We start from the raw sequence: 21,129 nt of genomic DNA, 5'->3' as shown, positions 1-21,129 counted from the left end.
ACAGATGTTTGTATATAAAATGTATAGCAAATGTAAAAGTGCTCTTTTTTTTTTTTTTTTTTTTTTTTTCTTGTGAAATAATATTTTCAGCTTTTTGACTGTTGTGTAATTTTTGAGGCATAAAATACTTTAAAATGAATTTGATTTGAGACGATTATAACTTCAGTTTATCGCTACATGTTTTATTGAGACACTCGATAAGTACAGACGAGTGTGACATTTATTAATAGATGAATTACACATATTGATATTGAAGCAATAATATATAAATGAAAATACTTTTCTGAATGTTGATACATGTTTGCAAGACATCAAAATATGCAAAGGAATGATAAAACGTATGACTATTTTTGATAATGTCAAAGGCAGTGATTTAACAAAACGAGTGAGTAAAAAGAATATTAAAATCTGTATATTGATGGAAATTCTGTAAATTATACCCTGAATTGGTCACAGTGTTTTTTGATTAAAAGTTGTCATCAGAAAGTCATTGCATTTTTGTGTGTTTTTGGTGCTGAACCACAGAGCATGAAAAATTCTTTACGAACATTTTTGATTTAACAACAATAGACAGTTTTTCACTTTTTAACCTTTATATACTGAAGTTGGTTTCACGTTTATGAAATCTTTGACAGTATTTTCAGCAAGCGAAACCTGCTTCATGACTACAAACATTATGACATTACTTCTCACATTCAGGTTTAGGCCGTAATGAATGTGTCAAATTCAGTTCAGTAAGAGATTTTGCATTTGTAATTATTTATTATAGCATCAGAGTATAGTTACTTTGCATCTAGCTTGAGTTCATCCTGCTGATTTTATAAATTGAGAAGTGATATTTTTCTCCCTGTAGCCTACAGGTGGATGCTGGGGGTGGAGAGTTTGAAAAAACAGGCAGCTATGCAGAAGAGCAGAGGTATTGACCGTAAAATGATTTTACCTGTGTAAGACTTAACACAGATCAAATTGTATGCTAGAACTATGAACCCTATTCCAAAAAAGGGACAGAGTTTAAGATTAAAATTAAAAAAAACAAAAAGTTTGGAAATGTTAAACTAAATTTATTCACAACAGAAGGCAGAGAACAAATGGTTAAACTGCAATGTCCAAGTCCTATCTTGTATATAAATTTAGCTTCTCAGCAGTCATGTGTCTTCTTTGTCATATTTTTTGTTTCATTATGTGCCAAATGTGTTTGTGAAAGCACCCAGCCTCTCCTAGTAAATCATGCTGTTGTAACAGATGCTGTATGCATCTATTGCAGCTTGTTGAAATATGCGATGGCTTCCCTGGAAAAAAGATGTCATCTGCATGGAAGCATATATTGTTCTAAAAGCCACGTATACCTTTTAGAAATCAGCCATTTCCGTGCACACTAATGCAACCCCATACCATCAGAGATCCGGGCTGTTGAACTGAGGCCTGATAACAAGCCAGATGGTTCCTCTCCTCTTTGGTCTTGAGGATGCAGCATCCTCAAAAAGAATTTAAAAATAAGATTTGTGTAACCACAGATCAGTTTTCCACTTTGCCTCAGTTTATTTTCAATGAGCTTTGGCCCAGAGAAGATGGCAGTGTTTCTAGATCATGTTCGCATATGTCTCCTCCTTTGCATGATTTAGCTCTAAGCTGCATTGTGGATGGCACAGTGAACTGCGCTCAAAGACGATGGTGTCTCTTCTTGAGCCCATGACAGAGTCATGCCTGTATTTAATGCAGTGCTGCCTGAGAGCCCAAATGTCATGGACATCTAATATTAATTGTTGGCCTTGACAGAGATTTCTCCAGATTCTTAGACTCGTTTGATTCCATGTAGCGTAGATGATCCAAAGTCAAATTTATGTTGATGAACATTTTTCTGAAATTGTTGTTTGTAGATGCAGTTTTTTGCTGATTAGTAAACATGAGCCCATCTTTGCTTCTGAGAAACTCTGAGAAACAGATGGTGTTTTTATACACATTCATGTAACTGTCCTATTTTCAGTGTTCCTCCAGCAGTGTCTTTTTAGGAATGCTTAATTTTCCAGCCTTTTGTGGCCCCATCCCAGCTTTTTCGGATGTGTTGTGGAGATTAAAATAAGATAATATTTTTCTCAAAATAGTAAAATCTCAGTTTTTTTGATCTGTTTTCTGTTCTCTTGTGAATATGTGTTTATGACATTTGCAAATCACTATTTTTTTTTGTTTACATTTTACGCCACATCCCCAAATCTTTTGGAATTGTGTTTATAGTTTGCAGAATTCACTCCGTTTATTGGATTTATTTACGTAAGTGGGTGTGCTTCTGGTCGTAAGAGGGACACAACTGAGGGTGGGAGGAGGAGGTAGGGTGGAGGCACTGGCATTATCTCTAAGTCCCAGGCTGGCTAGCATCACCCTGCGCGGCCTCCTGTATCAGAAGTCGAGAAGGTTGACATCCCAGGAGTTTGAATTACAATTTTGAGGGTTTATTTCCTGAACTGTACTGTGCAGCCATAAAAATATTTTTGAATAAATAACAGTAGTAACAATAGTAATAATACATTTCAACAGTTTGCTTTTTTATCGGGACAAGCTTACAAGATAAAACGGGTTAATGTCTAACCCATAAATCATATATTGTTAAACAACTCAAATAAATCTAGTGTGTTATCCAAAAAATCTTTGAATAATTCAATTTGTACAACTGCAAAGTGACACACTATCTTTAATTTGCATGACCCCTGCTTCACTCTGTAATCCTCTCTGAGGTTTTAGAGTGAAGCAGGGAGGAGAAGGCCCAGCTTAGCACAGCCGAGTGGGCAGATGCAGTCACAGCAATGTTGTGAAAGCAGTTCTTCCTGTTGTATGATCCTGAAACCAAGTGTGCAGGGCTTCCCAGGGCACCCTGGTGGCTGTTTTCTCTTTCTTTTCCCCCTCCTATCTTCCCTTCTTCTATGCAGCGGTTGCTACCCCACACATCCAAACACCCATCAAACATGGTACAGTCACACCGCCACCACCCAACCTCCAGGAAACTCGTTGGCCGTAAATGAGACAGGACTAACTGTAAGCGTTTCCTGGCCAATTGATAGACAGACACCCGCACCACGGCAACAGCTGCAAGCCCCCTCCCTCCCGAACACTTTTCACTTTCCTCCACCATTCTGAACCCCATCTTCAACCGCATCCCACATCCACCCTGACTTTCCGCAAACGCAACCACACACGAAAAAAATTGTTGCCTTCACAGTTTTTTTCCCTTGTTCTTCAACATATAACGCACATACATGCACACACTGTCTTCATTTTAATTCACCACAAATTTGCTTGTGATCACAAATTGTGCCTATAATGTTGTATTGTATTGTCAGACTGGGCATTCATCTGTAAATCCTCCACCAGTATAAAAACGCTTTAAAGTCTGCTTCTTGGGAAAACCTCATTGCCTTGTGGAAAACATTTGTTTTTCGGTTTGCTGGACTTGCTACAGGAATGGCAGGGCAACTGTAGATCCATGTTCTCGGTGTCACGTCACTCACTAGTTTTATTTTTTGACTTGTGTTGTTTATGGCTTCCATGCTGAAACACTATTGTCAGTCATCTGTCATTCTGGTGAACAGCACACGTAAACAGCATGGAGTTGTGCTTTGGCTACTCGCGCTGACAGCTTTGTTATGGACAAACAGAAGGACACATGACTTACGTGCAGATTTTTCAAAATAAAGTTAAAAGAAGCGAACTTCCAATCACCATAAACCATTTTAATCTCATAATCTAGCAGTTTGGTCATTGTGTTCATTTTATGCTACTTACTGGTGAGTTTGAGCATACACAAGTATGCTAAACCGAGAGCGGCAAAACATTTGAATGTGTTGAGAAATTGTGCTGACATAGAGCAGTCTTTGGAGCGCAGTAAGAGGATGTCAAATAAGGAACAGCAAACTAAAACACACTTTATTTCTGTCTCTTACAAGTGTGTCACAATGTCAGGGCGGAACCATCGGCCCTGCTTTTCAGACAATTAGAGCAGCGAGGACATTAAGAAACGGCAACGTCAAATCACCACTGCATGCAATGCATTTCTCTGCAGGCACTCTTAAGTTACCGTAACTGCACTGAGGCAAGGCTGATTATTTACATGTAAACTTCAGAGACTGACAAAATATTTGATTTTCATGCTTTTTTCTGACAGATCTTCCATTTTTATCCATTTGCTAAGAAGATTTTAAATTCCCCGGATTACCTTTATAAGCACGTGTAATCAGGGCCCTGTTCGTGTCTTTTTTCTTCTACTGTTTTAGTTGTATAATGTTTATTAAAGGATCATTGTTACCATATTTGGATATGAAGCTGGTTTGAGTGTTCTGTTAAGTTTCATGTCTCAGCCTTCCTCAAAGCACAGTTTGGTGTTTCACTAAATGACAGCTTCACAATCAACATTGCCAGAAAAGACAAAGAAGCTCTCAAACCTGCAAAATTCATTTAAAAAAATCCCTCTTTTTTTAAAAACTTATTCACACCTTTCTGCAATTGATCAAACACTTTTTTTTTTTTTTTTTTTTTTTCAGAATTGTTGTCTAAAGGCAAAGAAAGATGCCCAACGGATTTACTTTACCAAATTGACCATCCCAGCCTTGTCATAATGGTCCATTTGATTCACCTTTTATTGTTTATTTTATTTTCACTTGCTGAATACGGGACAGACTTGACTGGGGGAAAGAAGGGGAGAAAGAAAGAGGGAAAGAGAAACAGCTGAGAAGAGGGACGGGGGAGAAGGGCAAAAGACAAAAACCAACAGAACGGGCAGAGAAAAAAAATGCATATATCAATCACCTGGATCACCTGCTGAGAAAGAAAAAAGAAAGCAAGCAGAAGAGAACAAGAGTAATAGAATAAACAACATCACAATGATATATGGGAATATGACAGTAAATACTAAATGTTAAACATTATTGTGCAGCACATAAGATCAACAGAACACAGTGTGCTTTGAGGTAGGAGCCAAAAAGGGTGTAGTTTGTGGGTGTGATCACCCGTGTGTACACCTGTGAGCATGGACGCGCTTGTTTTTTGTTTTTTTAAAAGGTTCCTTCATGTAATAATCTGCTAGAGGGTGTGGGGGGGCCACAGCCCCGTCCTCCAGGGCGTGAAGCAGGTGTGGAGGAGATCAAAACTCCAGACATCCAGAGGCCCCCAGAACACAAGAGACCAAGGAAGACCAACAGAGGGGCAGCTGCGCCACTGTCCCGGAAAGAGCTGAGGAGAGTCCCAGATGAGGGCTCACTCAGCAGCCGCGGAGCAGAAGCCAGGGGGAGTTGCAGTGACGCGCCCGTGAGCTCCGCCGGCAGCCAGCTGCGCCTGAGTGACCGAGCCCCAGGCCGAGAGGCCGGGGGCACCCCACCTCCGAAGTGGCCCGAGCGAGCCCCAGGCTCCAGGCCCCGATAAGCGGCCGCCAAGGAGTGAGCCGGTGTGTACCTGGACGCCCATCCCCGGACACAAAGAACCACCAACGCACCGATGTCTGAGGGGGTCCGCCACTGGCAGGGGAAGTGGTGGTAGGGGGAGATAGGCCTCCAAACCTTGGAGGGCCTGAGATGTCCCCAGAGAGGTGGCGTCTGATACCCAACCTGACATATAGACACAGACATACAGGCACACACAGATACAAACATCCATTCCCACCCTCATGCTCTCATATGCACTGATCAAACACTTTTGATATCTCCGTCTCTGCCTGGCATTTAAACTCCCAGTGTTTACTGCCTTTTGGTGTCACCGCTCATCATTCGATGCTGCCACCATCCCTATCTGACTCTTGACCTTTCCCAGAATGCCTTGGGTAACCACAGAGGTCTTAGCACCAAAGCTTTCTTCACTGTCTGTGTCTCCATAGCAACTGGACGTTGCTGGGGAATTAACCAGGGCACTGATTGAGTCAGTTGAGTCTCTGTCTCTGTGGGCTAACGCCAAAGCGGGACGGGCTGACGCAGGCAGGGCAGAGTGGGATGGTGGCGGAGTGTCGCACTGAAAACGAGGGTTCAGTTTTTTGCCTGCCAAACCAGGAGCCATGCTCTCATCCTCCACATCATCCTCAGCCGAGTCCCTGCTCTTGTCTTGATCCTGGTCATTGAGCAGTGTGACCAGGAAGTTGATGTACTTCACGGCCAGGCGGAGGATTTCGTTCTTGCTGAGTTTCTTGTCAGGTGGGTGCGTGGGAATGAGTTTCCTCAGCTCCGAGAAAGCCCCGTTGACGTTCTGCTGTCGCCAGCGTTCACGGCTGTTGGTGAAGACGCGGCGGGCGAGTTTTTGGGGAGGGCCTGTTAAACACACATAAACACAGATTTAGTCCAAAAGGTGTTTTTTTTTTTTAACAAATCCTTCAAATCATCACCAACTTTTTTTTAAAATAACTTTGCTAACAAAAGGGGGAGGGGATTAATTAGACTTTGGAAGAATATTAAATATTTGTTATCCATTTTTAACGATTAGATTCCTCTGCAGGAGGTTTTGGGCCATGAGCTGGTTTTCAGTTCCAAAAAAAGTGGCATATGGTGCCAGGGGTATATTCCTATACCCATGGCAAGGCAAGGCAAGGCAAGTTTATTTGTATAGCACAATTCAACAACAAGGTGATTCAAAGTGCTTTACAGAGACATTAGAAACAAGAACAAATAAAAAGCATGATTTAAAATTGATTAAAACAAGCAAATAAACTAACTAACTAATTAACAAACAAACAAACAAACAAACAAACAAACAACAGTATATAAAATCAAAACAGATAAAATCAGGCAGGATATAATGGCAGGATATAGAAAAGCACTGAGAGATGGACTAGCAAATTGTGGAAGTATGTTTTTCTCACAGGATGTGATGGCAGTGAAAAAAAGTGCATAACATTGCCACATACTCTTTAAATAGTTTAAATATATGCCTTCATCTCCAAAATGTGGACATCAATTTCCCCAAATTACAGTTCAAAACATTCAAACAATAATTATCTCCATAATAGTGTCGGATGTACACACAGAAACTCACATTCATTCATCTCCATCTCAAAGTGCGAGGAGGGTCTCCTCTTGATGCGGTTGTTGCTGATGACACCATAGCTTCCTCCTGAAGAACCCAGGTACGAACTAGAAACACAAACACTATGTGAATCATTTGTGGGATCGTATTTACAGTCAAACAAGTAAAAATAAGCTACATATAAATAAAAACAAGACACATATAAGGTTGTTTTGGCATTTCGTCCTCCTTCCTATAGCAACTGAATAGGGAGAAATCATAAAGAGTGGCTAAAGAAAGCAGGAACATGGTGGAAGTCATTAATGGAGGTGTGAATGTGAGTGGTGGCGTTGATTGAGTGTGCATGCAGAGTTTTAACCCAATCTCATTAAGCTTGGTTACTAGCTGATTCTACTTCAGGGGGGATGAAATAGATCAATGCTTCCTGCTACAAACAAACCAGAGAGGAAAGGGGAGAGAAGCTTATTCCCAGACCTCCATGACAGATGGGGAAGCCACAGATATATCCACTGTGCAAAAAAAGTCCCACTTTTTCCACTCTTCTGTGAGAAAACTGTGTAGAAAATGCCGTTTGGAGTAGAGAATAGAGGAACAGTAGGAGGGCTTTGATAAAGACTGCAAATGAATGCCTTTCTTCACAGGAGTAAAAGAAGAGCTGCCAGTTGCTCGGGCCCAAAAAGAGCTTTAAGAGTTCTGGTTTGCTTCCTTTTGTCAGTTTAAGGATTAAAATTAGCTGTAATTAAAACTGGATGTATAGTTTAGAAAAGTGGTATATTCAAGTAAAGGTTTTTTACTTGGCTGCTAAATGCACACACACAAACACGCACACACACACACAAAGAAAAAAAACATTCACTGATTCAATTTGTGTTCGGTAACCAAAAGGTCTGCTGGGTAAATTTAGCGTGAGAAATGTGAGGTCCCTTCAAAACAGCACACATCCTGCTGTCATTTTCACATAACAGCGCAGCACAGCGGCTATTAATCATGATGGGAAGTCGAGAAATCCGAGCAGTTGAGGTTTTATCTGAAACTTGGCATTGCAGCGAGAAAAGTGGCATCATCCTCGATAGCAGCATGTCAGGAAGCTGTACTGTAGTGAGTTTTATAGTTTAGTTGTCCGCATCTGTTTGCAGGCTTTTTCGAAAGGAAGTCAATGAGTGTGCGATACTTTATTTTACATAATGTTCCAATTTATGCGATGGTTATTTTACATAGTTTATAACTTTTTCATTTTACCTCTAGAATTATTTGCTTCCAATGAAACAAATTCATTCAATAAACATATTCATGCACTGCACTGATCATTTTAACCACACTGTCAGCAAATGTTGCAGTTTTTAATCGAGCAGATAAAAGGTAGCATTACAAATATGCATTTTTCTTCTTCTTCTTTTTTTTTTTTTTTTTTTTACCTTGCATCAATCTTTTTTTTGTTGTGGATACTTTAGCTTTACTTGCTTTAGCCTTCAAATATATTAATTTGAAGTCAAAAGTAGGGCCTTGTCTAATGTTTGGATTACTCCAAAAGTAATTTAAAGGATTCTTTTCTTTTAAAAAACAACAACAACAACAACAAACAACAACAACAACAAACAACCAACATAATCCTGCTTGGAGTAGATATAGGAATTTTTGAATTGAAAGGTTTCTTTGATTGCATAATTGCAGTCTATCTTCAGAAATTAGTGTCAAATTGAAAAAGGAAAATTGGGAGACATGATCCAGATGTTCCCCCAAAAATATCGTATACTAATCTGCATAAAGATCCAGACTCACTTTAATCATGGTGTAGCAGCACTCAGACTGCTCTTGTTTCAAGAAGTTATAAGTGACTCACACTGTGTATGAATGAATTCAAATTTGTATAATCTCACCTAGTGAAGAAGGGGTGACCAGACAGGTACTGATGAGGCAACAGGGGCCCTGAAGAAGCAGCTGTGGGACCTACGGGACCTCCAGTAGATCCAGAAGCTCCGGGGCTGACCACAGGTAAACAGTTCAAATGGCCGCGGCGAATGTCTCCATGTGGCCCATGTAGGAGATTGGGAATTGGGTGGAGGGCAGTCAAAGGGGTATTTCGGAGTGGCAGTGGGGGCTTGCTGTGGCCAAGGCTGATAACTGGAATGTGAGGAGGAAGAGGAGAGGATGATGAGGATGAAGGGAAGGCAGCTGTGGAGGTTGGAGGGGCAAGAGGGCACGGGGAAGTCTTTGCTGGTGCCGGGAGGAGTGGAGGTGGCGAGGAAAGAGTTGGGGACCCGTTGGCTGAAGCAGCAGGAGCAGTGGTGCTCTTTGGCCCCCCTAGTTTTTCCTCGTCCTCTTCTTCCTCCGTTTCCATGGCAATGGGCTCAGGTGCAGCAGTTGTATCTGCTTGGTGATTGGTTAACACTGTGTTTGGGGTGATGAGGGCTTGTGTCGAGCCAGGAGTAGGGACATCCGTGTGTCCCTTGTGCCCTGTCTTGTTAGTGGGTTGTGGGCTGCCGATAGCATCCAAGGATGCTGACTGCTGGCTGTAGAGAGGGCTGCTATGCTCCATGGATGCACACGATGGTGAGGAGGCAGAGGATGAAGAAGAGGAGGAGGGGCGAGGTATGTCGTGGGGTGAGGCAGGCGGGCCAGTGGAGTTCAGCTTCTCCATCATGGTGGTGAAGTCTCTGAAGGAAACTCCGTCACTGTCAAGGTGTCGCTCTTCTCAGCTGCCCAGCGTGCGTGCTGCAAGTCTGTGTCTCGTCCCTGTGGTGTTTTACACGAGAGTCAATAATGTGTTTATATTCCGGCACACGCAGCTAGTCCTACAGGGCCTTAAAAATTTCTCCTGGCCTGGAGTCTTTTAACCCTTTATTTACTTTTCCTTTGTTCTACTTTTCTACAGATTTTTCAATATTTTAGCATTTCTACATACATGCATGAATTGTCCTTATTTCTCAGCATACAAGTCTTTTAACATCAGTTCAGTTTTATTTAGATTTTACAATATTATTAATTATTTCATGAATCTTCACAGTGACACCTGCTGTTACACGCTTAGGAGGTTTTCGTACAGCCTTATTACTCATGATGGCTGTTGCACAACTGTAATATAATGTAACAGAATATTGCACAATGTTCCAGTAAAGCAAATTAATTAATTTCCATGTTCAATTTAAATTAAACGTAGTTGGATAGAATTTGCAAACTTAAATAAGGGGCTAATGCTGTGATTAAGTCTCTGGCTCCAGCATATAAAGGAGGTGGCTCTTGCAGTTTGATGTGATGGGGAAGTCTGGTTTTTTTGTGTTGTTTTTTTTTTTTTTACTGTACATCCCGAGTAGCAAATTCTTTTTTGGTCTCTAGTGGCTTCTCTTAATAAGTCTATCCGTCTATCTGTCTGTCCACATGTATTTTGAGGATATGAGTCAAAATCCTTTTACGGACCCCAAAAGTCCCAGAACGCTGACGATTGGATTGATATCAAAGAGTCTGTTGAACAAAACAAAGGGAAAAATGGACTCAGGATATATATTTGATGTATGTTTAGCAAAGACTATAAGATATGAAAATGTGCTTAAAGGTCAGTTTGCACACGTGCAGTGCAACAGTTTCTGATAAGCTGATGCATGGCTTAAAATCTGGATTCAGTTCATCAGAAATTTATTTCAATTGTAAATTTAGAAGTTTGATGCAATTTTAAAATGTTGACATATGGAGTAAATTCATTCTTGTACTTTACAAATTGCTGCTCGTTAGTCTGTCTTGCAAAGCTTACAGCTCATGATTTTTCAGGTTTTGCAATCGCAATTGTTCCTGTTTTCTTTTCTGGTGGTCATGACTTTATTTTGGACAGTTCCGTCTTTCGCAGTGATGTGTAGGAATGACATTTGCAGCTAATTCTTTATAAATATATATTTTTTTGCAGCATATCCCCAGCAGTTTGTTAACCATTGTATTGATTTTTAAATGTAAGGCCCAGCATGTTTACTTTTGAAGCACACATTTTAAAGAGGATTCGTTTTTGTAGTGAAAGACACAAAGCAATGCTTTCAGAAGTCCCCTCATTTTTTTGGTTCAATTTACAATTGTGACAAAAATGTTATTAACTCTTAAAGTTTTTTTTAAATTTTTGTTCAATATCTTTCTTTCTGGTAAGGCCACTTGTTATTTTCCTATATTGCTCGAGTAGCCAAACAGAGTGTATTATATTTTTACATAAATAAATAGATAACTGGGGGTAAAATGTTATAATTTAAATTAGGACAGAAATCAGAAATCCTATGTTTTCAAACAGTTAACTAGAATATATTGTCAATAATAGAAATATAATACATTATTAATATTTTTTAATGAATAGATACATGATGTATTGGACATCATGTATGTGTATTGTGCTATTATTACTAGTATTTAAATAAGCATTACTTCCTGCAAACTATTTGCGTACAATTTGAACAATAAGTAAGACAATAGGTAACCTTTAATACTTACATATACATTATGACATCCACTGTGGCTCGTGAGTATGGCGTACAAAATCCCTCAGAGTTCGAGTGATCGGAGAACGCACATGTATCTGCTCAGTGTTTAGCGTCCTCTCCCTCCTCCTTTAAGTCGCTCACACTCCACTGCAGCCTGTCAGCGTCTGTCTGTCAACTTATGAGGTCAGAATTGGAGCCACGCTGTCTGATACCACTGCTCATATTCTTAAACATTTATAAATAATTATAAATATTCAAAGAAAAAAACATTTACAAAGAGAAGAAGTCAGAGCGAGGCCAAGCGACTGGGAAACATAGATGTATGGTTTTTTTGATTGGAAGTTGCTCCTTTGAACGAAGACACACTCAAAACGTGGAGATGGAAGGTGCGGGTCTCCACCATCACCCCCTGTCCATATGTCAATCTCGTCTCTCTCCCTCTCTCTGTCTGTCTTTCTCTATCTTTCACCGTCCTGCCTGTCCTTTCCCTCGCTCAATCTCTTCGCCAAGAAGACACAATGCTGTCGCTGGTTGCCAGAGTTCTGGTACTGGCAAATGTGAGGTGGGAGAGAGAGTGAGAGAGGGGGGGGGGAGAGGAGGGGAGAGAGTGAGAGAGAGAGAGCGAGAGGGAACCGTGTTGCAAGGAGAGTTTTCCGCTCCCTGCTGGACAAGAGGATGTGCTAGTACAATATGGTGGCTGCTGATAAGAGCCTCAAAAGCTGCCTGTGGCCTGTAGATAAGGAACCTTCACCACCCCTCTTCCTCCACCACCAATACCAGCACACACACACGAATCAGCAGGTTCACGCCTACATGCATGTACGCACACATACACACGGCACTGGACTGGTCAGTCCCAAACTTTGAAGGGATCTGGATCATTTCCAAGAAAATATTTGCAGCTGCACTTATATAACAATATATTAAAGAGACAATGTGGCTGCTGCTCATTCATGCACGTGCTTTCACAAATATGCCTGTATGTTTTAACGCACACATACATCGCATGCATGCACAACATGGCCACTTGGGATATCTTTGTTTAAAATATCAGCCCTTAAAGCTCGTTGTCACATTCTGATTAGCACAAAAGCCCTCAAATGATGGGCGTTTAGAGCAGACAAACAAGTTCTGTTTGCTGGATTTAGACCACATTTGAATGACTGAATGAGGAAATTAAACAAACGGGTATCTGAAATTAACAACTTATTTCAGTTGAAAAAGATAAATGTCTCACTACGATCAAAGGTCAAGCAGTGATCATTAGAAAGGTCATCTCTTCAAAGTTGGTTGTATATACTTTGAATGTGTCATATGTTTGAATAAGGCTTTCACGATTATCTTGGCTCGACAACAGAGTAAATGGCAAAATAATTGACAGGGTGCTGAAAAACATCGTTAATCACCTTAATCTTCACTGGTATAGATGTTACCTACACAAATGCTCTGAGATTTTTGGTCTGTGTTGTTTTTACTATGACATCAGAGCACACCTGTGCCGCCGCCGACCGATAGATAAGTCATCATCACGGCAATTTTCCTCTCCAAGAGCTCCCAAACTTCCTTCCTCAATTTGTCTCTCACCCTTTCTCCTCTTCGCTTGTCCATTCCCGTCCAATTCTGCCCAAACTCCCTCTCTCTCTTTCAACCTCAGGGTCAGCACTTCTTTTACATTGCCTCAGTCATTTCCTTCTTAGACAGACTGAAACACAAACATTATAAAGGCTTTACAGTTACCTGACCTTCAAGGTCCTGGGAAGGAAAAGTGTTTGCTGAACAATTGCTCAGCAAATCTGTCACCACCTTCATCATCATCATTTTATTAGTTGTATTTTTTTTTCCCTTTTCACCGTAATCACCTTAAACATCATCGTCGTCATCGCTATAAGCAACTGCTGCATGTGAATATGTCAAACTAACAATAGGCCTACAGAATCAGAGTACAGACGGTGTCGTCTGCTGGTCCTGGTCGTCACACTTTTTTGCTTCCACAGCTGTGGTTCCAGTTGATCACTCTCTGTGTGCTAGAATAACGCGGTGGCACCGTTGCGCCTGCAGATGCTGCATAAATTTGCGTGTAACATATAAAAAGCTACACGGGGGACAGACAGAAATCCTTTGGGATTAGCTTTTTCCTGTGCTTTACAGTATGTGTTCCTGTCACACAGTTGTATTGTTAATAACGTTTTGGTTCATTAAAGATGTTCACTTTGCTTCCGCTTCATTTAGAGATTATTTTAAAATAAGATACAAACAAATGATAATGCGCATAGTTTCGCTTTTTGACTGATTGTCGTGTTTAGAAATTTTAAAAGTCGGGACGGGTAAAGGGGTAAAAGAAGTTGGAACGAGAGGGCGTGGGGCGGGTTTAGAAATGAGAAAATTCTAAATTAAAAAGTTAAAAGGTTAGAAATGGATAGATAAACATGAAAGTTTTATATCCCCATGTGTTACCATGTCTTTACATTAATTTACTCATTTATTTACTGCAGTGAAAGCACGCTTCAAGTCTGGATAAAAGGCACTTTACATAAAAGTAAGAGAAATTTGTATATGATACAACACTGTGTCACATAGTGAGTAACGAATCATTTTACAGTTCGGATTTCCCCTTCTTCAGGTAAAACCCTTCTCAGACAGTCACAGTTTTCTCGGGACCAGACTGTCTTATTTAAAGCCCCATGTGAACACTCAAACTGTAAATGGGGAATAATAATAGAAACAAACGATAACAGCCAGCTTCCGCTTTTCCCTTGAGTGAGGAAGAAATCAAGAGATGATTGTTTTAATCTCAGCGCGGTGCCTGTCACACCCTCCTCCTGGCTACCTTAAAATACCCCGCTCAATAAAAAGAGCATCAATAGGGGAACCTCTGTGTGTGTGTGTGTGTGTGTGTGTGTGTGTGTGTGTGTGTGTGTGTGTGTGTGTGTGTGTGTGTGTGTGAATGCACCTGCAGAAACACTGATCTCATCTGGGCAAAGAGTTGAAAATGAAAATGTTTTAAACGAAAAGCTTTGGATCCAGTAGAAAATAGGCCCCATCAGCAGCATTCAAAACTGCCAAAATCTAGATCCATCTGTTATTATTTTTAAAATTTTATTTAATGTATTTATTTATTCACTTATTTATTTATTATTTTAGTTAGGTACGGGCAGTTGAACACAACAAGCCATTTAAACAAAGCCGACCTTTAAGGAGAAATGAGGCCACTGTCATCATCACGATGACCACAAAAGAGTTTTCAGATAGCAGGTGTGCATTGCTACACTGGTATAAAGCACATATACAGTATACGTATACTTTATTAGGTATACCTTGCTAGTACTGGGTTGGACCCCCCTTTGGCTTCAGAACATTAGTCATTAAGGGTGTGGCATGTGGTGTTTAGAAAAAGCTGAGTTGGCACATGAAGATATCCTACACGCCGTTACACAACTACTAACACCTTGAACTGTTGCTACAAGGTGTTTGTGCCAAATTATGACCAGGCCATGTTTTTCCAGTCTTCTTTTGTCCACGTTTGGTGATACCGCATGAAGCCTCAGCATGCTCAGTTTCCTGTACTTGGCTAACAGGAGTGGCCAGTCTCTGTAAACTCTAGAGATGGATGTTTGGGAAAATCCCAATAAATCAGAGGTTTCTCAAATACTCAGATCAGATCTGAGCGACAAACATGCCACATTCAGAGTCACTTAAATCACCTTTCGTCCCAAACTGATGTTCAGTTTGAACCTTATCAGGTCATCTACATGCCCAAATGCATTGAGTTGCTGCCATGTGGTTGGCTGATTAGATATTTGTGTTTACATGGAGATAAACAGGTGTACCCCATAAAGTGGCCAGTGAATGTATGTACATGTTTGGAATAAACTGCAGTACAGTCTGTTCCTTTCAACCCAACAAACAAGCAAGATCACTTTTTTAACCCCTTTTTATTAGGCCTTCGTGGATCTTGAGAATAATATGCCAGAAAACAGAAACAGGCTCAAAGCTATTGTGACTCATTAGTGCAGTTAGAGAAGCACATATCCTAGCTTGCCTGGTAGAGTGCTTCACCACCTAGCCCTGCGGGTGAGTCTCTCCAGAATTGATTTTTCTCAGAGATGAATTTTACTGTGCCTTTGCCTGGTGTAACATGCCTTTAGAAGTGTGTGTGTGTGTGTGTGTGCGCGCGTGCGTGTATGTGTGTGTGTGTGTGTGTGGCCTTGTGACTATGAAGTTACTTCTAGCAGCACAGTAAATATTATTTTCCTTATTTTCTGTCATTATGTCATTACTGCTTTTAATTTGACAGACATCTATCTATCATCTGTGATAATGTTCATGTATTTCCCATTATCAGATTAAAATAAACTTGGAGAACTTACAGTGAGCACATGCACATAAATCAGAAAACGCATACACACTCCCCAAAGTGGGCTCCATGGCCACATTTCCTCCGCGTCATGTAAACACTATTGTGTACCCGGTGATAGGGATCACTGGAACCTAATTGTTTGAGGCAATATTCGCAGTGCATTTCATGGAGAAAGTGACAAACAATGCTGTGAGCGCTGGTCGGGACAGACGCCTCTCTTCTCCTCCTGCTCCGCGACAGATGTCGACTGTGTTTATTTTTCCTGATTGTCCTGGAGACAGGCCATCCAGCCACAGGACACAGCAAGGAGGGTTTTAGTTTAGTTAGATATTCAGCACAAAGGAGGAGGATGGGGTTGCATTGCCAGCCTTGAACCTGATCTCTTCCCCCCACACAGCACGGTGTACACCTGATCATCTCCATCAGGACTCAACCTTAAGTATTGGAGGGATCAAGCTACAGGAAAAATAGGAAAGGATTTAAATTCTGTAAACATGAACAAACATTAGAAGATAACACCATTGTAGATGAAAAAGATCAAAAACAGGATAATTTTCTTCTGAAGAATAATGAAAAGGATATTTTTTTTTGTGAGTCAAGAGGAAAAAACGGGAGTGCGTGCATCATTTCACATAATTACTGAGTAATCTCATAATTTCATAATGTCTTGTGATTTACTTCCTGAAAGTTTGTTCTCTATTACCAGCTTTCCTTTTTGCTGAGATCCACCAGTATATTTTAATTCTTACTCCCAAATCCTACACAGAACCTCTGTCTGCTATCTCCTTGTACAGGATTGGAAATTCAGCAACTAAACTCGGCACATGGGTACCTCTTAGGACCCAAAAGGTTCTTATCTTTATCACTGATTATGTCATCATTATTTTGCTTAGCAACAACCTACAAACAGGTTAAAATGACCTGTTGTGCTCCCATAGCACCTTGTAAATTGTATCATTTTAATTTCAGGACAGTAAAATAATATATTTTTTAAAGCCACAAAACTTAAATTATGCATGATATATCCTGATGTCATCATGTTGCCAAGCAACAGGCTAAAATCAAGGACCAAACAAAACAGCATGGACTTGTACTATTTGACAAAATAAGCAGGCAGATACATTATAACTAAATTAAATATAATGGCTTTTTAAATTAATTGCAAACATTTATTTTATGGCAATTTGAAGCCTAGTTAAAAATATTTTATTTTATTCAGCAGTACCTTTACAGCCCACAAGAGGGATCTGAGTTTTGGAAAAACAGCCATTAAATTATAGCAGTAGTTTTATTTTCATTTCATTTTAATTCATTTTATAATGAATGACAGAATTCGACATAGATTTAGAAATCACTGCAGAGGTAGTTAAACCTCAGCATGTATGATCCATTTTAATGATGGGTGGTCTACAGAGATTTGATAAGCTCAGGACTTTGATTTTTCATTTTCGGTCTACTTGTAAAATAACTGACTCAAGTCACACCTTTTATCAGACAAGTTATCAGATTTCACGCTTGTCCATGTGAAGCGCCTGGAGGCTTGAAACACACCTTTAAACAGACGGTAAAATCAGTGGAGTTCCCCTTTAATTTTTGGAAACGCAGTGATTCGTGAGATTAGTTTCCCTCGTGCGTCTAATCTAATACAGATCAAAAAATCTGATCAAAACTCATCCTAAATCAGTTGCAGTGATGCTCTGTGAAACTGTTGCTCGTTCAAAAGCACAACATAACCTTAGAAATTAGATCAGTGAGGAGTCTCTTGTACAGTGTCAGCCACATGTCGACGGTCACACATCGCTCCGTTCCCAGGATGCACCTGGCCACAAGCAAGCAGGCGGACGTGAGGGACAGCTGTTTCCTGTGCATGCTTCCTGGTTTGGCAGAGAAAAAAAAAGGGGGGGGGGGGGGGGGGGCTTTAGTGGTGGGAGGGAGTTGGGGTACAGAGTTGGGCAATGGGGTAAATTTGTGTTTTTGCTGAGGGATTTTTCAAACAAGAAATATCTGCCACAGGTGTGAGGGTAAAGAAGGGTGTCACACATATAGAGTATATGCTACAACAACACGATCTCATAAAAGAAAAATAAGAAGTCACGGGGATCGTGGGAGAAATGTTCCTTTATTGTCTCCAGTCTTTGACTCCCCCACCCCAGGGGGAGAGCGTGGTTGGCCACCTAATCAGAGCATAATGGTCTCAATCAATAGTTTCCTTGATTGCACACGTACTGTACATTCCACATCAACAGCGCACAAACAGGGCTGTGTTTTCATGCGAGGTGCTTAAATCAAGGAAGCCTGCGACAGTGTTTCATTACATGATTATGCTGCTGTTCAAATCAATACCATGTTTTTCAATATTTCCATGGAAATAAATAACTTCAGTGAATAAGTTCAGTCAATAGGTTATTCTGAGCATAACAAGGCAAATATCTGACCAATCAGTGCAGTTAATTGGACAAAATCTGTTAATAACACTTTTCTGTTTGTCTCCTGTAAAGTCTGGATGGACGTTTTATATTTCTGAACTAAAGGAATAAAGACTAATCATTATGATGCTTTTGCAAACATGGCTAGAAAAATAAAAACCCAGTAGATGTTGCAGCATGAAACCTGTAACTAAGTATAGTTGTATTAAGTGTCCGTGAGCACGCATCGTTGAGCCTATTTAGACGTTTTTTTCCAGACTTTAAAATCGGTTTTGTGACATTCAGGAAAGACGAGCGTGAGATGAGGTGACACAGTGGAAAGACGGTCCAGCGACACTCGCTGTGTGGACCTGTCTGACTCATTTGACCCTGAGGCCGCCCGCTGACCTTTGACTCTAAGGCGTCATTACGTGCGGAACTTTACGAGAGCACTGCGGCTTTTCAAACAGCCAGCTCACATCCACTTCCACTTTTGGCAACAGAATTACAAATATTTCTACACGAGATGAGCTCTGACAATAGCCTTTGTAAGTGTGTGTATATATGAATGGATGAGTTTCTGTTTGATTCTCTGGGCCTCGGTGCCAAAACTGTATGTGTCTAAACGAGCATATGTGGACGGCCGAGGTTGCGATTGCCACTCGGCACACGTACGGTGCGTGTGTCTGTGTCTGAGTGCGTGTGTCCTTTGGATCGTGATGTGTGGAACAACAGCGTATTGTGTCTTCCTCTCTCATATTTCTCATCATCAGCACTGCCGGTGTCTAAATTCCACTGGTGTGTTCACAGCGTGACGGAGGGACTCAGCCCTGTTGTCAACCCCCATCCTGCAAAAATAGGAAACACAGCATCACTTTTCCACTTTCTCCCTCACTTTTCACCACTAATTCAAAATATATGTCTTCCTGTTTGGAGCTCTCACACTCTGGACTTGGTTGTTTGTATTGGAGAAAGGGTGCAGTTTTGCACATACTCTGTGCTGCTTTTTAAGCACAGAGTGTGAGCAGCCATTGGGGAAACACCTCCATTACTCTGACACATTAACTGTAGATGTTTATGCCTTTCGCCCCTGTATTTGTCAATATGATTTACTCATTATGTGATATAACTGCATCAGACACCTGTGATAATGACCTACAGTATTGGTCAGAACTGAATCAGTCTTACACACAGCTTTTTCATTTTCACAAGGCTTATTTCGCCTTCTTGCTAAGCATTGTAAGATTTTGGGTGCTGAACAGGCCTGCCAGCAGTCCAGACCTTTCACCAACTGAAGACATTTGCAGCACCATAAAACATGACAGAGAAGAGCTGGGACTATGCGAAAGGGTGAAGTGCTGCAGTAAAGTTGCAATGGTCCTATCTTTTATACAGTCTATGGTTCACTCTACTAAGATGTGATTATTTCCAAGCTCCATTTAGTTTTAGTTAGCTGAAGCTAAACCAGAAGTTAAAACGAGATGGTGAAAAACATTTTTAGTTAATGTTACGACTGTTGTTGTAATGTTGTCTCATATGTAAATCTGAGTGCTCAGGTGCCTTTCCTTGATTGGTGCATCCATGGGACGGACCATACAGATTGGCTAATGACCTGGAGACAACATATAAGATGACACTGCCATGGACCTCAACCAGCAGGCTTTGTGTTACCTGTTTCTTTATACAGGAGCATGTAGGGGTGGACTGCCTTTTTATTTGATTACCCTTTTCTCATGTTTTTGTTAGTTAGGGACATTTTGGGGGACGTTATTCTCTTACTTGTTAAACACATGCTCCCATCCACTCTCTTGGTCCAGAAGCTCCATAATCCAAGTGTCCCAACTCAGGTCTGATGGCATTTTTTCAGTGGTGTTTTTAACCTCTTGGGAACTTTCACTACATTCCTTACTTGATGCAGAAAGAAGAAACGAGTCAGGGATGCATAGCAAGCACAACAAGACACCAGCAGCCCAGACCTTTCACCAACTGAAGACATTTGCAGCACCATAAAACATGACAGAGAAGAGCTGGGACTATGTGAAAGGGTGAAGTGCTGCAGTAAAGTTGCAATGGTCCTATCTTTTATACAGTCTATGGTTCACTCTATTCGATTACCCTTTTCTCATGTTTTTGTTAGTTAGGGAGATAAGACATTGTTATTTGGTTTTATTCTTTTCATAAATAAGTTTTGTACATCCTTTAGATACGGTCCCTTTTGTTTGTTGTTTTGGGGTCCACCCCGAAGCTGTAGTTCATTGAAAAAGGATCCTTTATCATTTTTTGTTTTATTTATTTAATTTTATTTTTCTCCTTGTTACTATGTGGAGTGGTATATTCTGATTGTAAATTTGTTGTTTGGTTTGGGTTAGGACCGGAGAGAAATGTTAATATTAGTTTGTTCCCTGATTTTTGGTGCCCACTTGTAATATAAGTTGGATTGTAGATAGGGGGCAGGGTTTAATAAGAATATTTTCTTCTTCCTGCTCCTTTTCACACATGGTTGTAGTGCTTTATTGATAAAGTGTGGTTGGTTTGTTTGATCTGTTGTACCAAGTGTGAAATAAATAAATAAATGAAATGAAATAGTTCGCTCCTTTCCTTTGTTAGAATTCAATCACTGTGAAAAAAAATCACCATCAAAATTGTACTGGTTGTGTGATGTGCTGCTTAGGGTCAGACAGGGGTGGATCACCCTTATATTATGGTCTGGCCACCCTTAGACAGGCCATAACACTAACTAAAATGAAAATTAAAACTAGACTTATAACTGGCTGGCTGGTGTCCTTACCAGTGTCCTTGGGTCTGAACTGTGGGCTCCTCTTTCCAGGTGTTCGTACTGCCTGAGTGGCACCAAGGTGTGCTGTCTTGCCTCTTTTGGGTTTTCTGCATGTTTCTGGCTCAACATGCAAGTATCCACTTCTTGACG

At 40.6% G+C, this 21,129-nt stretch overlaps 1 protein-coding gene across 1 annotated transcript; it reads right to left on the bottom strand.

The window, feature by feature from the left end:
* Window positions 1-5,627: 5,627 nt before the first annotated feature.
* On the bottom strand, window positions 5,628-11,854 carry lyl1 (LYL1 basic helix-loop-helix family member). Its single transcript, XM_085356049.1, has 4 exons — window positions 11,452-11,854; window positions 8,868-9,723; window positions 7,000-7,097; window positions 5,628-6,278 (listed from the first exon to the last, which is right to left on the bottom strand). The coding sequence occupies exons 2-4, from the start codon at window positions 9,629-9,631 to the stop codon at window positions 5,734-5,736; spliced, it is 1,407 nt and encodes a 468-aa protein (XP_085212175.1). The 5' UTR covers window positions 9,632-9,723; window positions 11,452-11,854; the 3' UTR covers window positions 5,628-5,733.
* Between the last annotated feature and the right edge of the window lie 9,275 nt (window positions 11,855-21,129).

This window comes from Diplotaxodon limnothrissa, linkage group LG6 (assembly GCF_057381915.1).
Source record: "Diplotaxodon limnothrissa isolate DT_005_m linkage group LG6, D_limnothrissa_male_GT1.1, whole genome shotgun sequence".
In the NCBI taxonomy this organism is placed as follows: Eukaryota; Metazoa; Chordata; class Actinopteri; order Cichliformes; family Cichlidae; genus Diplotaxodon; species Diplotaxodon limnothrissa.
This window is presented reverse-complemented; position numbering and strand designations above follow the sequence as displayed.